Genomic DNA, 16,887 nt, shown 5'->3' on the forward strand with positions numbered 1-16,887 from the left:
TTCGCTGAGGGTAGCCGGAAGGGAGCCGCGCTCCAGCGCCTCCGCATACACCTCTATCAGCTGTGGCGCCAGCAGATCAGAAAAGGCCTTATAAAAATCCCCGGAGAAGCCATCGAGGCCGGGGGCTGTGGACCCGCGAAGCACCTTAATCGCCCCGCGCACCTCCGCCACAGTTATAGGCTCCGCCATGAACTCCTGCATGCCCTTATCCAGGAACACAAGCGCGATCTCCGACAAGTAGGCCGCAGCTTGGTCTTGTATAGTTCGGAGAAGTAGGTCAGGAATTCGTCTCTGATCTCTGTGGGAGTTGTGCGGAGTGAACCATCTACGCCCCGCACCTCAACTATTAAGGACTTACCATACGGAGGCCTCAAAGCCTGAGCCAATGTGCGTCCCGGCCTGTCCCCCTCACCATATCTACGCGCCGTCTGGTACTTCCCCAGATACAGAATCTCTCTGTCCGCCGCCTCCCGGAAGTCAGTCAGGAGGCGAAGCCGCCTAGCGGACACGTCCCCAGCCGGCTCACGCTGTGCTTCAGCATCAATCGACTCTAGCTGTGTCTCCAGTTGCTTAATGGTCGCGCGCAGCGCCTTCAGGACCCCAGCGTGCTTAGCTATGCAAATCCCCCTGATGTAGGCCTTAAACCCCTCCCAGAGCACGGCCTGAGAGTCTACAGATCCTGTATTAATCGTGAAATAGTCCTCTATCGCCTCGGAAATCTCGTGGACAAATAAGTCGTCCAGCAGTGCTCTCCCAGGGAATCGCCACTGTCGCTCAAAACCCTCGGGGCGCGGAACATCCAAGCAGAGCGACACAGGGGAGTGGTCTGAGTACGTTCTAGGGAGAGTAAGTAGCCCACTAAACCATGGGGACAGGCCCGGGGACAGCAGCCAATAGTCAATTCTGGTCCAAGTGTTGTGTTGCCCCGAGAAATGTGTGTAGTCAGTGTTGTTCGGGTTGCACCTGCGCCAAATATCGACTAGGGAGAACTGGTGACAAAGGTCCAAAAGTGCGCGCCGCGCCCTAGGCTTGGAAGGAGCAGCCCCAGACGTGCTATCCAAACCAGCATCCAGCAATAAGTTAAAGTCGCCGCCAAGAATGAGGCCCGCTGGTTCAAGCGTCGCAAGCTGGGCAGCCAGCGCATGAAAAAATTCCGGGGAATCAGTGTTAGGGGCGTACACACATACCAGGATGACCGCATGACCCATCAACACCCCTCGTACTATGCAGTAGCGTCCCTCCGGATCCCCCCGGAACAGCTGGCAGTGAAACGGGACTCTCTTGTGAATCAGCACCGCGGTGCCTCGGGCGTAATTGCTAAAATTGGAGAAGTATCTATGGGCGCCCCAGGAAGCTGCAAAGCGCGCGGGAACAGAGGTGTGTAAATGCGTTTCTTGCAGAAAGGCAATGTCGACCCTGTGTCGATTCAGATAGTGTAGTACCTGCTTGCATTTTCATTGATTGTTCAGGCCTCTGACGTTCCAAGACATGAGAGAAAGGCCAAGGGGGGCTTCATGTAAGCCTATGTGTACCGTCGCTGCCATACCACTAGCAATGAGAGCAGGAAAGCAGAAGCGTCTCCGTGTATCCGCAAAGTAACAATCTGACCAGCCATGTCAAGAATATCAAAACTCCCCATCCCGTCCCCCCTCCCCCCAGCCAGCCACATCACGCAAACGTGAGGCAAACCCCAACCTGTGGAAGAAAAACGAAGCTTCAAATAGCAATACCAATGATATACAATTAAACAAAAAATAAGCATTTTAAGCCAAAAGTGCTCCCGGCGGTGTCAACCAAAGGGGAATGGCAACGACCCGCCGCCGACCCAGCACCACAGAAAAAGCAAGGACATAACAAAGTGTCTCGAACTTCCCCATTGCAAACAGTCAGAAAAAGAAGTCTAAAGCTGGGATGCGGGCACTGACTCAGCCAGGCCCAGAGCCGGAAAACAGGTCCTGGCTAATCGCAGAACCACTGCGCGGAGGAGAGTGTCCATCCTCATCGCCCCCCGAAGGGCCCCTGTGTGGTTTATATGTTCGGCAGAACTCCTGTACCGCAGTAGGATTGTCAAATATCCGCGGTCGGCCATCGATGTCAACCCTCAGCCTGGCCGGATACAGCATACCATACTTGAGGCCTAGGTTGCGGAGCGCCGCTTTCGCCCCAACATATTTACGCCTGGCCTCCTGTACCATGGCGGTAAAATCAGGGTAGAACGAGAGTCTCGAGCCCTGCCAGGTGATCTCGCCCTTCTCCCTGGCCAGCCGCAGGGCCGTGTCCCGGTCTCTGAAGTTCATGATCCGGGCGATCAGAGGGCGAGGCGGGAGCCCCGGGTTAGGTCGCGGCCCCAGTGAGCGGTGCGCCCTCTCGACCACAAAGCCTGGTGTAAAGGAGTCTCTCCCAAAAATGTCCGACAACAGTTGCTCAACAAAAACATCCAGCCTGCCGGTAGCCGTGGATTCCGTAACCCCAGTGATTCGGACGTTATTGCGCCGACTGCGCGATTCCAAGTCCTCGTTCTTGATGGCCACTTCCTTTAGTATGCGCTCCAGCCGATCTAAGCGCTTGGTGTCCTGCACTGCGCCATCTTCCACCGCCGATATTCGAGCCTCAGCCTCCACCAAACGCTGATCGTGGGCCTGGATCTTCGCCCCCATCGTTTCTAGCGTTTTGTTCAGGGCATCAAAGCGTCCATCGAGGGCCCTGAACCCAGCACGCATCTCTTGAAGCCAGTCCGGGGATGGAGCAACAGCCGCCGGGCCAGAGGACTGGCCCCCAGCAGGGTCCGGCATGTCCGGCCGACGGTCCGCCGGCTGATCGTGGAGCCTTTCAAAGGGCAGAGTCTTTTGCTTGGGGTCCTTCCGTCCCATGCCCCCACACGGCCAGACTGCGAGTCGCGGGTAGGGGGCCACAAGGCGGCTTCAAGGCGCTGCGACGACAGCCCAGGAGGAGGAACGGCTCTGCCACTTCGTCGGCCCGCAGCGTGGGCGATGCAGCGGTCCCTCGCAGTCTCCGGCCACGCGGCACACCAGACCCGGGCACCAGCACCGGCCGCACCGCTACAAGGTGACTTCTCCGCGTCAAAGACCAGGGGGCGCCTCCCTGGGGGTCCGAGTCCCAGACCAAGCAGCGCGGGCGGCCAGTGGGGCGGCAGCAGATGCGGCCAGGCGACTCAGGGCCGGGGAGAGGGAGACCGGACGGCGCAGGCCGCGAACCCCAGGAGCAGCCGAGCAAGGTCCCCGGGAAGGGGGGCAGAGGCGGCCCGGGCGCTAGGGTCAGCGCGGATCCCCCCCAGCCCACCCCCACCGCCAGCCAGCCGTTCCGTCGCCCCCCCAGACCCCCAGACCGCAACAGCCCGGGGAACCCGAGAGGGGTCAGCGAGGGAGGACGCGACCGCGGCGCCGAGCAACGGCCCAACGCCCGGACCGCTCCAGGCCAGAGGCGGCGAAGGGGGCGAAGCAGACCCACACCAGACCGCGCCCCAGCGCTCAAACCCCCCCCCCCCGGTTTCCCCCCGGCCACCCGCATCACAATCGGCCGCCGCCGCCGCACTAACCTCCCCGGCCGCCGAGTCAGGCCGCCATCTTGGGCATCAGGTCCGCTCGGTCCTGGCGTTCGTCGGTCGCTCCGGGCGCAGTTGGGGCCAGATCGCCACTCCGGGTCGTTGCAGGAGAACAGGGGAGTCAGCGCCGGGTCCGGGCAGCCATCGCCCGCATCAGGAGGTCGGGAAAGACAGGTGTAGCGCTGAGTCGGCCACGGAGCTTCAACACCGCGCGGCCATCTCAGCCCCCGGCTTGGCCACGCCCCCCGAGGACTGCCCTACTTCTTAAAGGACTGCCTTGCTGTCTGAAGGAAGACCAGACCTGCTTGCCTTGCTACCTAGAGTTACTCCAGGGGTCAGCTGGCTGACCTTCTGTGTGAGCTACAGGCACACAACAATTTTCAGAAGCCTCCCTGCAACTGCCCACATGACCAGCTGAAACTGGACCTGCCTGAGCCTTGCTGCTGGCCTCGGATGGAGTGAGTCCTGATCTCCAAGAAGTGCCCTCCAAGTCCTGGACCCTTGGGTGGTATCAGCGTGTTCTCCTCCTCCTGAAGACAACGTGAAAATCCTGACATTTGGGCTCCTTGCAACTGCAGACGGGACTGTTTGCTTCGAAAATTTGCCACCCGCGACAGCCACCAACGTAAGGCTCCAGTCAGACTTGCTCTTCGTGCCGACATCGACCATCCACGATGCCCGCTAATGCGAGAACAGCACTTCATGCTACAGCAATGACAGTCTGCGACGGCTGCCAACGCAAAGCTCCAAGGATGACCGGATTTTCATGCTATAGCAACGAATGTCAGCGATGCTCAATCTGCTCTTAACGTCGGAAGCCTCCTCCTCGCGGCCTCCTGCAACGCAAACTGAACTCCTTCCTCTTTCGCTGGACTTAAAAAGACAACTTTTCAAAGGAACTAACCAAGACCCTGTACCCATCCCATGTTCCATCGTGGTCGGCCTGAACTTGTGACTTTCCCCTGGTATAGTGCGACCAGGTACCCATATTTGGTGTTTTGATCTTTTAGGCGCTAGAATTCACTAAAAACTTTTAAACACGCATAACTCCAGTTTTACTGATTGGATTTTTATCGTTGTAGTCTAATTTTATTTAATAACATTTATTCTTATTGTCAAATTTACTTTGGGATTTTCTTGTGTTGTGTTTTTACTTTATTACTGTTTGTGCAGCATGCAAACTTTACGTATTGCCTCCAAGTTAATCTTGACTGCTTTTTGCTAAGCTACCAGAGGGATTAATTTAGTTACTTTCGTGAATAACCCTGATGCGGATTGTAGATGTTGTCTGAGTTGGGCTTCCACCGCCCTCAACTGGTAACTCACTTTTTACAGTGGTCACAATGTCTTTACGAACTCGAAGTAAGTGAATATCGACTGCAATCCGTAAAGAGACACAGAGAAACGGCACGCTAATTGGCCTTCCTTCAGAAGCAGTAGTCCGTTCATTACTATACTATGGTGAACAAAACCAAGGATTCTATCGACACTAGTCATCAGATTTTCATTAGATCAGACCTGCCATTGTACAGACAGCAATTAGGTCAATATAGTATGCAAATACAGAGAAGGACAGCTCTCACAGTTTGACAATGGAAATTAAGTCTGACTTGACTGGGCTTTCCACCTCCCAAATGAATGTACCAGTGGGAGGCAAGATATGTTATTTCCTATGAAATTGGCAGCCTGTAACGGCAGATAAATGTGTCCTACATAACATCAATCATGGAGATGCTAGTTTGCAGAAAAACCTTTTTCAAATCCACCGAAAGCATCATCGGAGGCACAAGCATCTGCAAAAGTTGAAATTCAAAAAGAAATTGTGGAAGGAGGCGATGGAGGGAGCACATGCTCTTCAAAATATAGAGTTTTATATTCCAGATTCCTTCTGATGCTAAATTAAAGTGCACAGTTTTATTACTGCATTGAAAATATCTGTACTTTACGATAGATTCTTATCGCTTACAGTTCTAGATCCACCCATTTGCCGGTCATCTGCTCCTGAGGATCTCAGTTTACATATTGCCCGGTTAGAACTCAAATGGTCATTTTTGCCCTCAAAGCAGTCTTTTCACGAATGAAGAGCACTCAAGTGGTGGTCCACATAGACCACACAACGACCTTGAATTAGATCTGAAATAATGCTGAATCTCAGTGTCTGTAACACCGGGTTCCTAAATTCAATACAGACTTTTCATTCCCTGGAAGAGATCTGTAGTGGGTGATGTGAAGGACGACTCATACCTTAGCCAAGCATTATTCACAGTTCATAGTGGTGTTGTAAATTGCAACTTCGATGTGATTAAGCATTTACTAAAGACATGAATTCTCCTCCCTTACACATGTTCCTTTTGTTATGTTGACTGAAGTCTGGACTCCATTTTGTATTGTCATGTCTCCACGTGCTCAACACGAGGAGAGTCTTATCTTTATGTTAGTTGCTCTTGTAATCTGCCTAGTAACAGTCTATAAATAGTCCCTTTGTCCGTCTGGCGCATACCCAGACTTGACTACATCTGTTATCAGTTAGTCCTTGCTTGACCATGTTTTCGCGGGCTTAAGGAGTTTGTCAGCTCCGCCCACATATCGATCTTGTATTGCAAATGTCCATAAAAGGTAACATTCCTTGTTTCATGTCGTGCCCTCCCACTTATGAGCCCCTCTGTTGTGTATAAAAGGGGACCGTGTATGCAAGTTCTTTGTGCTACTCTATGCAATACTGAAGGGTATTGTATGGATTGTAGGACCACCCTTAAGGGTTAATAAACCTTTTCTTTGTACTTTGCAGTTTCCGTGCCAACTTCCTTATAGATTCCATTGCAGGAGAGCGAACCCTTGTGTCCTGCGGGCCTAGCTGGGGCCTGTACTCATCAATTGGCGCCCGTCACGTGGGGCTCATCGGCGACTCGGATGCTCGAAGTATTGGTCGCGACGAAGGTGAGGAATTTGGCCGGGGATGTGATCACTGCCAGAGGCACTTTAGTCCTGGCATCCCGAGGTTTTTCTTCCTTCCCTTCCGAGCTGACCATCTGGGTGGCGCCGGTCCTCGACTGAGACCTCTTCTGTCGGTTCTGCCGTGACAGCCGTTTGGGCGAATTTCGGAGCTTGGCAGTTGGAATCTGGACTCTTGATTGGTAAGAACCGTTGTACGGTACTTGCTCCGAGTTTTTGAAGCCTGGGTTGGCTATTTGAGTTTGATTTGTGATGACCGGTCATATCTTGTATTGATTATTGTGAGAATATATGCGTTGCAACACATATAGGCAGGTAATGTGGAGATATTTCTCCGGAACTGTGTAACTTTGACCAGCACAACGTTTAAGTGCCATTTTTTTGATAATACTGCATATTCTGCATTATTTTTGAGCATGCCTGCTTTTAGCGCACTCCGTAAGTGGTGCTGCTGCTTTGGAAACCGGTTAAACCTCGAGGAATCTGCTCCAGCTCCCCCAGAGGGGACTCCTAATAGGGATATGTATGTGAAGCATGGTCTTTCCTCCATAATGTACAGCACAGTATGGAGGAAATATACCAAGAAGGATCCTGAGTTACGGTGGCCGTTGTATGGGTCGTTTGATATACGTAAGATTGAGTATGTGGAACAGTGTATGTGTAAACGGCGTGCGCGGCAAGACATGTTTGAATGTGTGCGATTATGGGTGAAGGAAGTGCGTGAGCGAGAGAAACGCGAGAAAGCGCTGTTTGATAAAGAGCAACGAAAGAATGATCATGTGAGAGCACAGGAAGCAAAGCGTCGGGAGGAAAGAGAACAGACGGAGAAACAAGAGAAAGAACTTAGGTTACAAGTCTCGGGTCAATATGCTGTTCGTCAGCCACTCTATCCTGTCCTTAATAATCATGACGATGATTTTTATTTATTAGATCGTTCTCCGCCTCCTTATGTCGGCGCGTCTGCCCCGAGGCCACAAGATTCTGGATCGGGTTCGAGTAAGGTAGACACGCGGTCCATGTTATCGACTGAGCGAATGGGTGAGCTTCGGCAGGTTTCTTATCGTGCATGTAAGGGCAAGTTATCCCTTGATGAACTGTTGGCTTCTTGGGAGTCGTGGCAGGATAGAGAAAGGTTGTATTTCTTGGGACACTTTTCTGATAAAGTGATTGGTGCCTTTCGGAAATATTCCAGTGTCTTTGAACCTGACGATGTGGTATTGGATGCTAAAGCATTGCGTAATGGTGTTTTCTCTCCCTCTAAGGCGCCTGAAGCGGTTCGGCGACTGTTTGCGTTGCGGGATGCGGCAGCAGACCTTAAAGAGAAAGCGCGCCAACATCTTGAGGAGGAAAGGCGGTCGGATTCGCGTACTGGAGGCGGCCATTCATCCATCTCTCAATCAGATAAGAGCGATCCAGTGCATGCTAAACCAATGCGCGAGGCGGCGCCTTTGTATGTTCCTCCTAAGGGAGCGGGGACTAGCTTGGATATTACCTCCGCCGATGCTAAGGGATATTTTGTGTATAATTGGGTTTATACTCCCTGGCACAGGGCTGACGTCATGGCATTAAAGAATGCGTTGCCTGATCCCCGCAAGAATCCAGCGGCCTTTTACGAAGAAGTCGAGGGGGCCTTGTATTCTTGTATTATGACCTTAGCGGATATAGATTTGTTCTTTGGGCTTATTCTACCACCAGATATGTGGCGATCCGTGCGGAAGGTAGATGATGTTGCCACTTTTAAGGCTCGATGGTCTGAACTTGAGGATGAGGATAGGGAGAGAAAGCCCGCGCAGAAACCACCTCAGATTATTTTAGATCTCCCCGCTGCTATTTTGACTAAGTTGAAGACCATCATTCCCCCTAAAAAGATTGACTGGAATATGCTAGCCTCGTGTAAGCAGAAAGCCGATGAATCAGTTGCAGATTTCTTTACGCGTTTTGAGGAGACGTTCCATGATTTTAGTGGTCAGTCTCTTACGGATGATATGGGTCGGCACCTTTTTGCTGACAAATATGTGGCGAATTTATTACCGGCAATTGCAGCTCGCCTCAAAGCGAGTGAAAGTTCCTGGTCCACTACGACCCCGACAGCCCTTCTGACTATAGCTCAGTACTATGAGCGCCAGGAGCTAGAAGCGAAGGGGCAGGAGGAAAAGAAATCGAAGGATTTAAAAACGAAGGTGATGTTAGCACAAGTATATGGTCCGCCCCGACGGGGTGTAAATAGAGGTAGGGGAGGATTTTATGGTCCTCCCTCGGGCCGATCTGATCTGAATAGGAATCAATGTGCGTATTGTAAGCAATCGGGGCACTGGGCCAGAGAATGCCCAGCGTTGCATGCTTCACGGCAGGGGCACGGTCAGGGACACACTCAGAGTGGCCCCAGAGGTAGAGGGGGTTTCTCGAATTTTAGAGGGAATTCTACTGATCACGCTCGTTTTGACCTTGCTGGGCAGCAACGAGATAGGTCTAATGTTTTTGATCGACAAAATCAGTATCAAGTGTCGGAGATTGACCGGTCTGGGTATCATGATTCTCAGCATGCATAGGAATGCGTTGGATGGGGGTTAGAATCAGTTGAGGTGCCAGTTGATCAGAGGGGTCCTTACGTATCAGCTGAGGTTTTGGGCTCCACTGATCAGTTTCTAGTGGACACAGGAGCGACTCGTAGTGCGCTGTCTAAACAATTGGTTCCGAGGGCTCCCCCATCTGGCTTAATGGTTACATCGGTAGGGTTTGATGGAACGCTCTCCCGAAGCCCTCTTTCGCAGCCCCTTACATTTCGGGTTAATTCCTTTTCTGCACCCTGTCCGTTTTTGTTAGCTCCGAACACGCCGGATAATATTATGGGCCTTGATATGTTGAAGCACTTCAGAGCTACGATCCGGTGTTCCCCTGCTGGAGTGCGGGTGATATTGAATGACAATTACCCCCTGTCTGAACGGATGTGTGTGGTTACAGAAGATGCTGTGTTAGCTGCCCTCCCCCGTGCTCTGTGGGCCACTTCGGATACTGATGTGGGACAGATGGTGATTCCGCCTGTTCACATTAGTGTCCAGGAGGGGGCGGTGTTACCACGCCTTCCACAGTATCGTATTTCGCAGGAGGGGGAAGAGGCTCTTATACAGATTGTGCAGGATTTGATTAAGGTGGGAGTGGTGGAAGAAGTTCCCTATAATGTTTGTAATAGCCCGATTCTACCCATTCTGAAAAAGGATACGGATGCAAAAGTCTATCGGTTTATCATTGATTTGAGAGAAGTAAACAAGGTCGTGATACCTCAGTACCCAGTGGTTTCGGATATCACGACGTTGCTTACTTTGGTCCCGCCTACGGCGACCACGTTTTCAGTCATTGATTTGAAAAATGCCTTCTTTTCAATTCCCATTCATCCCGATAGTCGATACCTTTTTGGTTTCACTCTCAATAATAGGTCTTACCGATTTTGTAGAATTCCCCAGGGCTATACGGAAAGCCCTAGCATCTACAGTCAAGCCTTGAAAAGACAATTGGACTCCTTTGTTCTGCCCGAGGGTGTCGCCCTCATTCAATATGTCGATGACATCTTGCTGGCGGCTGACACCCCGGAGTTGTGTGAAACGAGTACGTTGTCTTTGCTTTCCTTTTTGGCATCCCACAATCACAAAGTCTCTCGGAAAAAGTTGCAATTTTGTAGACCAAAGGTGACTTATCTAGGTCACCTTTTGTCTAAGGAGGGACGTGCACTCACACCAGACCGTGTTCAAGTGATTCTGGATACACCGACGCCGTCCACGCAGAAGGACGTGCGCGCATTTTTGGGTCTTGTCTCTTTTTGCAGGCAGTGGATATTAGGGTTTTCGTATATAGCCAAGCCATTGTTAGCCCTTTTGACAAAAGATACACCTATCCCGCTCCCCTGGACGAATGAGTGTGACACTGCCTTTCAGAAACTGCGACAGGCCCTCTGTTCAGCACCAGTATTAGGGACACCTGATTATACCAAGCCTTTTTCGTTGTATGTGCATGAGAAAGATGGATGTGCATTATCAGTTTTAGTGCAGATGCACGGCGATAAGCAGCGCCCTTGTGCATATTTTTCGGCTGTACTTGATCCTGTTGCCCGAGCATTGCCTGGTTGTTTTCGCTCGGTTGCGGCGACAGCTGTGTCAATACGCCAGAGCGAGGGAATTGTGTTATCTCATAAGCTGTTGGTATTAGTCCCCCATGCTGTTGATGCCCTGCTGAATCAGACAAAGACGCAGCATTTGACCAGTGCCCGTTTAACGGGATATGAGCTGACGCTTTTGGCTCCTCATATCACGTTGAAGAGGTGCGTGACGTTAAATCCTGCCACATTGTTGCCATACCCCGAGACTCGGTCTGAGGCACGAGAAGCACATGATTGTATCCTCATGACCGAGGAACAAACAAAGGGTCGTATTGATCTCCAGGATACGCCCTTTTCAGATGTAGATGGAGAACTGTGGGTGGATGGGTCATGCCTGAAGCTACCAGATGGTACGACTTCAGCAGCGTATGCGATTACCACATTGCAAACAATAGTGGAGACAGCACGCATACCACAGAAATCAGCTCAAGCAGCGGAACTGATAGCATTAACACGAGCATGTGAGCTCAGTACAGGATTGTGTGTGAATGTTTATACAGATAGCCGCTATGCCTTCGGAGTAGCGCACGATTTCGGCCTGCTCTGGAAGGAAAGAGGGTTCTTAACGTCGCATGGAGTACAAATAATGCATGGAGAGTTAGTTCATAATCTTTTAACTGCATTGACATATCCGAAGAAAATGGCTATCATTAAATGTAGCGCCCATAGGAAAATAGTCGATAAAGTTGGAGAAGGGAATGCGTTAGCAGACCGAGTGGCGCGGGAGACTGCGATGCAGCCCGGTGCTACTGCCATGTACGTAGTAAAGTCGCAAGTAGAAAGATGGCATGATGCGAAGGAAGAAGTGCGAGAAATACAGAGGACCGCTTCTGATAAAGAACGGGAGCAATGGTCCAGTGAGGGAGAATTGGATGATGAGGGTTGCTGGAGAAATAAGCAGATGGATCGATGGAAATTGCCCACGGCATTTGTACAACCTATGGTTCAGATGGCACATGGGCTAGCACATGTTGGAGCTTCCGCAATTGTCAAATTGCTTACCCAAGTTTGGGAGCATCCAGAGATTGCTAGCACGGCAAAGAGAGTGGTGCAGACCTGTATGATCTGCTTGCGGTACAACCCAGGAAAGGGGACTCGGACCCCAGCAGGAGGGTTCGTAACGCCTACTGCACCCTTTGAGGTGTTACAGATGGATTACATCCAGCTGGAGCGTTGTAACAATTTGAAGTATGTTCTAGTAGTGGTGTGTGCCTTCAGCAAATGGGTTGAGGCCTACCCTACGAAAGACAATACTGCAATGACTACCGCTAAGATGCTGTTGAAGGAGTTCTTCCCTCGATATGGCGTTTGTAGACTTCTGTGGAGTGATAACGGGCCCCACTTTATAGCGGACGTTATAAAGTATGTTCTGAAGGGTCTAGGCATCACCCAGAAGTTCCACGCAGTATTCCACCCTCAATCTGCAGGACTAGTCGAGAAGTATAATGGTACACTGAAGCTCAAGATCGCTAAAATTCAAGCTTCAACGTCTTTGACTTGGCCAGACGCTTTACCGCTGGCATTGTTGTCAATTAGGTCGGTACCGCACTCTCGAATCGGTCTTACACCATATGAGATTGTCTTTGGCCGTCCAATGAATATTTGGGGTCCACCAAAACCTAAGACGGTGTATGATGTACCTTGCGTAATGATGAATGATTATTTGGCACAGTTAACGGATAACTTGGTTTCCATTCATCAACAGGTCCGGGAGGCGCTCCCTGATCGGTCCACCGGCGAAGGACATAGTCTCCGGCCTGGAGACTATGTCATGCTGAAAATCTTCGACAGAACGAACAGCCTGGAGCCGAGATGGGTGGGCCCTGAGCAAGTCCTGCTGGCAACAAGGACGGCTGTGCGAGTTTCCAATAGAAAGAATTGGATCCATTCCCTGCACTGCCGCAAAGTACCGCCCGGATTGGTGGAGCCCGCTGTACTGACCGATCAACGAGAGATTCTGACCACAGAGAAAGGCCGTGCTGTGGAATCGAACGACGCTGAGGAGCTCTTTCCGGACCACGCGACTCCTGGAGGAAGGCGATATCATCTGAGGCCAAGAAAGTGAATCCTTCAGTATCGGGACATGTTGTCAGAGTGGCCCTTGGGTTAGTGAAACGGAGAGCCAGTGAGGCAAGGGGGGGGGATCAGCCCTGCATTAGTGTAGTGACACCCGTCTTGGCCCGTTGGTGAAGAAATCGACCGCTGCCCAAGGGGAAGAGTTCTGACAAACCTTTAGTTTCAGGAAGATATTGATTTTCTATTTTTGACATGGAGAAGAAGAAGATCCTCTGTGCAACAGGTTTTATGCTCACAGTAACTATTGTTGGGATAACCACATGGTTTGTGGAGAACGTGACTCCTGCCCGAGAGTTGCTTGTGTTGACCACTCCAGTGCCTGCGGAGCACTATTTCTATACCCTTCCGTATCAAGAATTGAAGCATCGTCAGTCTTATTTGAATAACACTTTCATTCAGATGTTACATCATACCCATGTTGCCACCAATGCTACGAACTGTTGGATATGTGGTATGATGCCAGCTCATCAGAAGAAGGGAGGAACGCCATTTATACCTCTTCCTTTCTCTCATAATGGCTCTTGTAGAGCATGGTACACTTTGCTTTTTGCCACTCGGAAACCCACAGTGGGACGATTACTCTTCAGGCTCAATAAAGAATGTCATCAGGATAAAGATGGATATCCGCAAGCAAATGGGACAATTTGGGAATGGGAAGAGTATCGACCAGACAATGAATCGATTCCATATGTTTTTACGAACACCAGAGACACTGTGGGAAAAGATAAATTTGTGATTCAAGTGGCACAAGCTCAAGCGGACCTGTGTGTCCAAAGTGTGGGCTATATTCCCGTCGGTGTTAGCGATTGTATTACCATATTAAACATCGATGGATTGAATAACAGTACTTTTTTAGCATCCCATAATACGTACTTCGTGTGTGGAACTAAGGGTTATTATCGTTTGCCAGCCGGTTGGTCTGGAGTATGTTATGTATCATTTTTGTTACCTCCTGTATTTCTGGCACCCGCATCCTATCATAAGGATTTAAAGTTGTTGAATAATGTGACTGTAAATAGGTATAAACGTACTTTATCAATTGATGATGTGGATCAAACTGACACCAGTTTACAGCAGTATATCGACTTCAATCTAGGATTGTTTTTCTTCGTTGGAGCTGCCCTAAATAGTAGGAAAGTTCGAAGATTAACACGAGTGGTAGAGGCTGTGACAAACCAAACCGCTGCTGCTCTTGGGAATCTTACGGAAGAATTACAGATTACCAGAATTGTTGCATTGCAGAATCGTATGGTGTTAGATGTTATGTTAGCTGATCGAGGTGGAGCTTGTAAAATTATCGGAAGTAGTTGCTGTGTGTTTATTCCTGACCACACACCTTCGGTCTACAATGCAATTAACAGGTTGCATAAAATTGCAGCTGAAATCCATACAGAAAACGGCACTTGGTCCTTTTCTGGATGGTTTTGGGCATTGATCACTGCTTGGGGTTGGAAGGTTTTGACTGGTCTCTGCATAATTATAGCAGTTCTGTTTTCTTGCTGTATCTGTATTCAATGTGGTCCTTTGCTCTGTTCCGTATGTGTATCATTTTGTATCCCCGATAAGAAAGCTATTGCCGATGTCACTTATCAGAAACGTTTAGCTAAGGAAGTAGAAGAGATGATGATAATTGATATATATGATGATTATTCTAACAAGCCGGATGTCTTCAGTAAATGCTGAAAGGGTCGTCTGTTGTAAATTGCAACTTCGATGTGATTAAGCATTTACTAAAGACATGAATTCTCCTCCCTTACACATGTTCCTTTTGTTATGTTGACTGAAGTCTGGACTCCATTTTGTATTGTCATGTCTCCACGTGCTCAACACGAGGAGAGTCTTATCTTTATCTTAGTTGCTCTTGTAATCTGCCTAGTAACAGTCTATAAATAGTCCCTTTGTCCGTCTGGCGCATACCCAGACTTGACCACATCTGTTATCAGTTAGTCCTTGCTTGACCATGTTTTCGCGGGCTTAAGGAGTTTGTCAGCTCCGCCCACATATCGATCTTGTATTGCAAATGTCCATAAAAGGTAACATTCCTTGTTTCATGTCGTGCCCTCCCACTTATGAGCCCCTCTGTTGTGTATAAAAGGGGACCGTGTATGCAAGTTCTTTGTGCTACTCTATGCAATACTGAAGGGTATTGTATGGATTGTAGGACCACCCTTAAGGGTTAATAAACCTTGTCTTTGTACTTTGCAGTTTCCGTGCCAACTTCCTTATAGATTCCATTGCAGGAGAGCGAACCCTTGTGTCCTGCGGGCCTAGCTGGGGCCTGTACTCATCAGTGGGATTTGTGGTGCTTTGAAACCAGTGTACTTCAGGGGAGAGTCATTCCTGTCACTATGCCTTCGGACACTGCTTTGTTAACCTTAGTTCAAGCATGCGCATCTATGAAAGTTTTAATACTAGAGAAGAAAATGGTTGCCTGTTACTAAGGTTTTCTAGTGTTGGTATCTTTCATGGATTAATCGGCGACCCACCCTCTGCCCCTTTCCTGAATGTGGTGCCAGGATTATTTACTTTTGACGAGCTCTGAACAGCTAAACTGGTTGTCTATGATGTGCCTGAGCTCTATGGGCCTGATTTATATGTTGGTGGCAATGAATCTTAGTCGTGGCGGTGGCAGAGTACCCTCTCTGCTAACTTAGTGGTCCGCCCACCCAATCTATATGTGGTTTGGCCACGGCAGAGGCTATTCTACCATGACTAAACGTTTCCGACGGTCCGGGAGACGAAGGACTGTTAGAGAAATGGCTATATGTTCGCCCGCCCAATTACAATAGGTGGACAATTAGCCATTTTTTACTGTCTTTCACTGCCATGCAAACCCAAGCAGTGAGGGACAATAAAAAGCAAATAATGATCCCCCTGCCATGGGAGATGGCTCCCATTGCAAGAGGACCATTCCTTTATTTGCAAAAAAGAAAATGCAGTTTTGGGATTTTGTTTTTGTTAGTAAAAAAAAGAATACTGTTTGGTACGTGCTGCGTCCTACTGACACAGCCAGCAGCAAAGAGTAAAATGCATTGACAGGAACCACTGTGACGGTGGTTCCTGCAAATGCTTTTATAAATGACCACCTGCTTGGCGGTCATTTCTCAATAAATTAGGCGGTCTGCCATGTGGACGGAGTATTTTACTTTTTCACCATGGCGGGACTGTAAATAGGCCCCTATGTTTCTACATCATTCCACTTCATTCGACAAAGGTTGAGTCACAGTTGAGCTATATTATACGTAGAGTATATGGCTGTTTCATATTAAAATTCAGTGTACATGGACTCTGTACATGGACCCTGCTAGCTAAATATTGACTCCTGTTTATTCTGAGACTTACACCTGGAACAATCAGGTATGTGACTCTATGGAATATGGCAACGCTGGAGAACTGTAAGTGCTTCCAACTTTACAGAATATGTATTATAGAATTGTAAGTGCTTCCAGCTTTCTTATTCTTTTGAATTCATAAACTGTCAATCAGCAAACCCTTTCATTCTTCGTGTTGATTTACTATCATTTAGCTAATTGTGTAGAGTTGTGATGGCTACACTTCTTACTTATTGGGCAGGGTGGTAGAGTGCTGAGCTCTTCTGGAAGCTATGTGTACGCTATTGAAGCAGTATCGGTAACATCCAGAGTACTTTGGAATGACATGACGTGTGGGGTGAAGATCATAATAAACACATACTTTAAATTTCAATAATTTGAATGAATTTTGACATTTTCTTAAATTCTATCATCATGAAAGAGTCTGTTTTCATTTTATTGTTTAGCTTTTTTAGACGAGTAAGACCTTTTTTTCCCCTGCGTACATATCAATTTATTGAGCGTATCTATCCTTCAGAGTACATGTGAATCACTGTTAATAACGCAGGCAATCAAACGGTTTTTGATATTGATAGATTATATATTTCTGTGTTTACAGGAACAGGAAGCTAAAATGAAGGCAGAAGAAGAGAATGAAAAGAAGGCTTTTGCTGAAGAATTGAAACAACATGAGGTATAATTTAGGCACCCAATTTAGTCAGTGGGAGAAATTGTCACAAAATTCAGCAAGAAATGGTAGCGAAAATTAAGGATATATATGAAACACAAATCATGATGAAGGCGGTTAATAAAGGGCCTGGTAGCTAAAGTAAGCA

The 16,887-nt window shown here is 48.9% G+C and overlaps 1 protein-coding gene across 1 annotated transcript in view; it reads left to right on the top strand.

Annotated features, from left to right (window-relative positions):
* LRRIQ1 (leucine rich repeats and IQ motif containing 1) overlaps positions 1–16,887 on the top strand; it is a 1,142,626-nt gene that overhangs the window by 196,547 nt on the left and 929,192 nt on the right. Inside the window, exon 6 of the mRNA XM_085653925.1 lies at positions 16,671–16,745. Coding sequence (XP_085510051.1) covers positions 16,671–16,745 — 75 coding nt within the window. The remainder of the gene's footprint in view (positions 1–16,670; positions 16,746–16,887) is intronic.

Source organism: Triturus cristatus, chromosome 4_1 (genome assembly GCF_964204655.1).
Source record: "Triturus cristatus chromosome 4_1, aTriCri1.1, whole genome shotgun sequence".
Taxonomy (NCBI): Eukaryota; Metazoa; Chordata; class Amphibia; order Caudata; family Salamandridae; genus Triturus; species Triturus cristatus.